The sequence below is a fragment of the Ursus maritimus genome, unplaced genomic scaffold (genome assembly GCF_017311325.1).
Source record: "Ursus maritimus isolate PB19 unplaced genomic scaffold, ASM1731132v1 scaffold_2, whole genome shotgun sequence".
Taxonomy (NCBI): Eukaryota; Metazoa; Chordata; class Mammalia; order Carnivora; family Ursidae; genus Ursus; species Ursus maritimus.
Window position 1 is genome coordinate 41565894 of NW_024424452.1, and position 6408 is coordinate 41572301.

Genomic DNA, 6408 nt, shown 5'->3' on the forward strand with positions numbered 1-6408 from the left:
GACAGCAGCCCTTCCCACAGGAACACGCTCCTTCCCAAGCCCTGGGGCTCTGGTGGGCTGTCAGTGCTGCAGCTGTTCCTCAGCCACGAGCTGGCCGGCCAGTTGCTGGGCCCCTTGCCCTGCCACCAGCAAGTGGGCCAAAGGACAGCCACGCAATCCTGCAGAACCAAACCCCTTCTGGCATGAAGATACGGACCCTAGGAGAGTCTTTCTTTTGGGGGGAACCCCAAGGTATAAGCACGTAAGCTTGGAGCATCTGAAGTCAGTTTCCCATGATGTAGGGAAGAGTTCTATTTGACAGGGTTGAATGTGGCCCCCGCACAAAGGAAACGGAGATGAGCAGGATGGGGGGCCAGGGAAGCCGCTAGCCACCTTGGCTGGCTCTGGCTGGCCCCCACGGACAGTCCCCAGCACACAGGCCATTCGGTTACAGAACAAAGGCTCGGAGAAACCGATTAGCTTGTCTGAGGTCACAAGCAGGTGATAGAACCAGGACAGGAAACTCTCTCCCGACACGGTGCTCACTCGCCCCCACAAAGCCATGAAGACAGAAGAGCAGACCAGGCGGGCCAGTTAGAAGGCGCTACGGCATGAGACCAAGTGGGCCGGGAGAAGGCCCGGTCGAGGGCGTCAGCCTGCGGGAGGAGGACCGGCACTGGGGAGATGGCCAGGGAGCTTGGGAAGACGCAGTGTAGCCTTGACCTGAATGTGGAGGCATGGAAGGTGGGAGAGCCGGCAGAAGGGCTGTGTGGGTCTCAAGGCCGAGATACTCCCATCTCAGAACTGGAGGACGGGCAGGACGTCTCATCAGGAGACATTTTTTTTTTTTTTAAAGATTTTATTTATTTATTTGACAGAGACAGCCAGCGAGAGAGGGAACACAAGCAGGGGGAGTGGGAGAGGAAGAAGCAGGCTCCTAGCTGAGAAGCCTGATGTGGGGCTTGATCCCAGAACGCTGGGATCACGTCCTGAGCCGAAGGCAGACGCATAATGACTGCGCCACCCAGGCGCCCCTCATCAGGAGACTCTTATCAGGGAGCAAGGCCAGCCCGTGGGCATCAGTGAGCTCATCTGGAACCCTGTGGGAGGCCAAGGCCAGGCCTGGGGTTGCCCACAGATTGGAGTTAGAGGAGAGAAGGAACAACTGGAGGGAGGTGTGGGAGAAGGTGGGAATCAGTTCCCCGGTGCCCCGCGTCCCTGCCGAGGTCCAGGACTACAGCCTTGGAAGCCAGGGTGGCACAGGAGGCCGCAGGGGGGTGGTGGGGTGAGGGGAAGCCCCTCCCTCCCTGCGGCCCAACTCCCCCTGCTGCGGACACCCTTGTTTCCCACACTGCACTTCAGGGGCAAAGTGGAACTCAGGTGACTCATCTGTCCCCTTCCCAAGGAGCCAGAGACAGGTTGTATTTTTTTAAAACATTTTAATAAAATTAACCAATAAATATTCTACACTGTGTAGGCTACAGGGACAAAGAGCGGAAGCCAGAGGGCCATCTCTCCCACTGGGGCCCTTAGGTCCCTTCGCAGAAAGAGAGGCTGTGCTCTGGGCTGGTTCGGGACTGCTGGCTGGGGAGGGGGAGTGATTCGGGAACAGGTGATCTGGGCTTTTGCCATCCGTCCCTCTTTGTTGGGGGAGGGGTGGAGGAGGGGCCCCCAAAGCAGAGCCAAGCTGGAGGCATCCCAGCATCCCCAGGAGTGAGGGGGGTGAGGGGAGAGCTAGCCTAGAAGGAAGGGGGGAGGGCAGGGAGCATGGGAGTGTGGGCTGGGGGGCTCTGGCAGCTCTTGGACCCACAGCCGCTCACTCTCGGACATAGACCCTGGTGCACACGATATCATCCGCTGTCATGGTCTGGAAGGACACAAGTCAGAAGTCATCGTTAACCTGGAAGGCCCTTGGTCCTGTGGCCTGGGAGACCAAACCTCCTTCTAGGTTCAGGACTGGCAGCAGGAGCTGGTCCCCACAGGCCCTGGTGTCATGGGAGGGAGGATAGCAATAGAGCCCCAGGGATCTGTCCTCTACCCTCCTCCCCAGGCCAGGACTGTCATCACCCAGAGAACTGCCAGGCCCCTCAGTGCCCGTCCACTCCACGCCGAAGACCGTCTCCTGGTCACAGAGTGGCACCGTGTGGGATAGGGACAGCTTCGTCCAGCCCAGCAGCCCCCTCGGGAGAGGGGCGACCGGTGCAGTTGGTCTTGACCTCCTGTGCCCTGGAGCGTCCCAGAAACCCCCCGAACGTGGCCCTGGGCTGGCGCTGGGCTGGCAGGAGGCACGCCTTACCAGGACCAGCTCCCCGTCGTTGGTCAGCTCCCTGGTCCAGGAGGTCTTGGGGCCCTCTCCCTTCAGGAGCCTCTGCTCGCAGACCATTTTGTTCTCGCTCTCCCATTTCACCAGGCTCTGCAAGAGAGAGGCCGCGTGAGCAGGGCCCGCAGCCGCGAGAGGGACGTTCTCCACTGGGAGTGGGGCTGAGAATCCAGGAAAAGACTGGAAAATGGCACGTTGGGTGGCCCCATGGCACCGTGACCCCGAGGGACTCACCTTACAGGGCCTCCCGTCCACAGTCTGCTCCTCGAACTCTTCCCCGATCTTGAAGTGGATTTCTGTGGTGCGCACCGTGGTGGACGTCTTGATGTAGAAAGTGTCTCCCTCCTGTTTGATCTCCACCGCCGGCTTGGACGCTGCAGCCACGGCGATCTTCCTCAGCATCACATTCACCCCTGCACGCAGAGGAGGGAGGCTCGCCCCGGGCCCCTGCCTCACCCCTCCCCACAGCACCGCTTGGGCAGAGTGGCGGCCCCCAGCGGCCCCACCTTGCTGATCAGTAGGCCTGGACCCCAGCGTTCTCGGGGGCAGCCTCTCCCCATCCCCCTCACCCAGCGGGCATCCTCACCTTGGCCCATTCACCTCACCCTTTGTCCACCCTGCTTGTGAGCCTCTGTGGGGGTGGACCCATCAGAGTCACTGTGTCTTCACAGGGACGAGTGCAGGCCAGACCCTCCCCAGCCAGGCCTCGCCGCTCCTGTCCGGGAAGTAGGGCCCCGCTTTCCTTTCTGCCCTATGCACCTTCCCTGTCTGGTGCTAGGTGGGCCTTCCTTCACCCCATCCCTGTCGCTCTCCGCAAGTGAAGCTGGAGCGGCTGTCCCCCCTACAGAGTGGCCCCAGCGCAGGGAAGCCACAGGCCCTGCAGGGAGATCCACCGGACCCTGAGGTCCGGCCTCCCTTGCAGGCCGGGTGACCCCGGGCAAATGGGTGGCACTCGTGGGACCCAGAAACACAGCGCTGGGCACGCCTCTTCTTATTGCTGCTGTTATTTTTACTGGGAAAAGGAAACCAGAGAAAAGGCCAGAGCTGAGGCTCAGACAGAGTTCCCTGCATCAGCCCCTTGCTTGCTCAGCCTCCTGGCAGGCTCCAGTGCCCTTCTCCCCTCAAGAGACAGACAGGGACCCTGCCCCCTCCCCAGTATGTTCCCTACTCTAGAATCACCCTGACCTCAGGCGATCAGTTCTTCTTCAGCCTCTGTGGATTCAAAGTCCCTCAGCCTGTCCCCCATATCCTTCTCCAAACTGGGCCCCTCCTCGTTGCTCCCCAGTCATGAGGAAGGCTGGGGAAGCCAGGAGAGCAGGAAGACAAGCAGGCAGGAAGGACTTTCTGGCCCCAGCCTGACCTAAGCATCACCACCCCACTTCACCTGCCTGGTGCCCCCCCTGAACTGGAGCAGAGATGTTTGGGGAAGCAATGGGTGGGGATGAGGGGGCCAAGCAGGGTTGTGTCAGGCAAGGGGACTCCCTGGCCCTCCTCAGACCTGGGCTCCTAGAGAAACAAATCCTCTTTTCCCTTGGCACTAAAGCAGACCCACTTTGTTCCAGAAAGAAAGGAGTGGGAGAGCAGGAGGACTCCCCCAGAAGCCCCAGGAACCCCCTTCTGGGCTGTTGATCTCCTGGGTCCTGAGAGAGGTTCTCAGATCCAGTGGCCTCGGCAGAGGGGACACGCCCACCCCATCTTCACCTAGAAGTCCACCGAACACTGTCCAACTTTCACCTTCCCTGTTACAGGAGCAGAAACTGCTCACACGCACTGCCTACAGCAGTGGGTGGGAGCTATTTCCCAAACACCTGAGCATTCGTCACCAGGAGAGGGGTACTCGACTGGGCACAGGGGGCCAGGAGGGGCTGAGGTTCCCGCAGAGGCAGGGCTGCGCTCCGAGGAGACGCCAGTCCAGCCAGGGCTGTTTGTCTGCTGGGTCTGTTTCCAATCTGCCCCCAGCAGGGCCTGAGGAGGGCACGTGGCTCTGCGAGACCCCGCAGGGAGGACAAACAGACCAAAGACAGACAACAGGGTTGGGCTTTGGCCCTTATTCTCCAGCTGGGCCTGTGGCTGCGCCCGACCACCTCCTGCTTCATCTGCTGGGGAGAGGGGCCGGAATCCAGAGGTGGGGAGGGAATGGCATCTAGGCTTTCTGAAGGGAAAACGTTTTGGTGTGTAATTGCAGCAANGGAAGAGCGGGAAAAACAGGGCTTAAAGAAGTCTTGCAGTTAGACGCAAGAACTAATGGCAAGGAATGATGGAAAGACAGCATTTCCAGACCGTTCCTGGGTCCAGACGCACTCCTGCACTCCGCCCTGCACAAGGTGTGCCTGCGCCACCCCCCACCGCGTTCAGTCCAGAGATCCAGGGCATGCTTACCCTCAGTCTGCAGGGCTGGGGGGGGGGGCTTCCCAATTGCGGAGGTCCTTAACTTACCTCCCTCTCTTCCCAGAGCCCCTCCCAGCAGTCCCGCTCTCTGCCCCTCCCCACACGCCAGAGGGCACACACAGTTGGAAGAGGCCGAGTCGGTTTAACTTCCCCCACCTGCAACCAACACACCCAGCTGGACTGCCCCAGGTCTCCGGGGAGGGAGGAAGATGAGAACTGGGATTTTCGGAAATGGGGGGTTGGGGTTTCACACAAAGCCATTTGTTGAAATCTAAGAAAGTGATAATTATCCACAGCGACTGAGGACTCTGGAGCTGCCCGCTGTAGGAAATATTTGTGTCACAGATGGAGGGTTTGGGCACAGCGCGGAAAGTGCTGCAGGGGGAGGGTAGGGGCAACCGTGGGAGCCACAGTGGCCGATCACCTGGCGGGTGGAGCGCCAGGCAGAGGGATCAGGAACCTGCTCTGGGCCTGGGCTCGGGCCGCGGGGGTGGAGGCTAAGAGGCTGAACGGGCTCCGAGGGGCTCGGCTGAGTAAGGACCCAGGCCCCCAGCCTGGGTGCAGGGTTTGCAGCTTCTGAACTGCCCAGAGCTCCCCGGCCTCACCCCCGGGGATACCGACCTCCTGCTTCTGGTTTCTACTTGATTCACAGGCTGGTCACTGCAGGAGCTGGCCTTGGGGGGGGGCACCCCGCCCACGAAAGTATCTAAATGTCCCGGCCCCAAGCCCCCCAACCCAGGCGTTCGGCCCCTTTTCTTGGGGATGCAGACACCCAGCCTCCCGCGCTTTGATCCTCCTTTCTTTCTCGGGCACCTCCGAGGACTCCGGCGCCGCCCTCCGCTCCCCGGGAGCTCGAAAATCTCCTTACCCAGCACTTTGAGCAAATCCTCGAAGTTTTCCGATCGGATGATCTTCCAGTTGCCGGAGAAGTTGGGCATGATGGAAGCACGAGTGGCGGTCCCCTTAGATGCTTTGGTTGGAGCACTGGACGCTGAGTCTTTTAGTCAAAAGAGATGTCGCCGTCGCCTTCGCCTGGTGGTGGAACTCAGGACAGGACACGTCCTAGGACAACCCCAGAGCTGGCTTGGGCTCCCGCGCGGGCAGCTTTTATACCCTGAGCCGGCCCGCCCCTGCCTGAGAGAGGGAGAGAGGGAGAGAGAAAGAGAGAGAGAGGTGGCCCCGCCTCCCGCCCCACCCCCACTCCACCTGGGGGGCCCTGAGCCCCGGCTTCCCGGCCTCTGGATCTGGCCCCCCGTGGGCGGGTCCGGGTCTCGCCGGGGCCGAGGCAGCTGGCCCCGCGCGAGGGGTGGCTGGAGAGGCGACCCGGGGCGAGCGCTCGCCTTGGGCTCTCTGCCGAGAGGAGGGGGCGCCGGGCCCGGGGCGCAGAGCCTCAGGTCTCACGCCCCACGGTCACGGCTGGCTTGGTCCCCGCCCCTCCCCAACCTGACTCGGTGCTCTCGACTCCTTGGAGCCGGACACCCGGCGACACTACCAGCGGCCGCACCCCGCTCCGAGCCGGCGCTGGGGAAGAGGTTGGCGGCCGGGCTCGGCTCCACCGAGGCCTGAACCGGGTCCCGTGTGACCGCCCCGAGCTCAGAGAGCGGCCGGGGAGGCCAGGATCGGCTGGGCCTGGCACCCGAGTGGGGCAACGGCGCCCCCTGCTGGAACGGCTCGAGGGGGTGGGAGGGAGCGGCCCCCGGCCCGCGCCGGCCTCCCGGGGG

At 62.1% G+C, this 6408-nt stretch overlaps 1 protein-coding gene across 4 annotated transcripts in view; it reads right to left on the reverse strand.

The window, feature by feature from the left end:
- Positions 1 to 947: 947 nt before the first annotated feature.
- Positions 948 to 6408, reverse strand: part of CRABP2 (cellular retinoic acid binding protein 2) — a 6598-nt gene continuing 1137 nt past the window's right edge. For 2 of the 4 annotated variants that reach the window (XM_040635820.1, XM_040635821.1), the window contains exons 3-5: positions 2534 to 2712; positions 2276 to 2392; positions 948 to 1846 (exon numbers count right to left, since the gene is read on the reverse strand). In XM_040635820.1, the coding sequence (XP_040491754.1) occupies positions 1796 to 1846; positions 2276 to 2392; positions 2534 to 2712 (347 nt within the window). In that variant the 3' untranslated portion in view covers positions 948 to 1795. Of the gene's footprint in view, positions 1847 to 2275; positions 2393 to 2533; positions 2713 to 5555; positions 5822 to 6130; positions 6215 to 6408 lie in introns of those variants that run through there. The other 2 variants (XM_040635818.1, XM_040635819.1) reach the window with 2 other exon arrangements.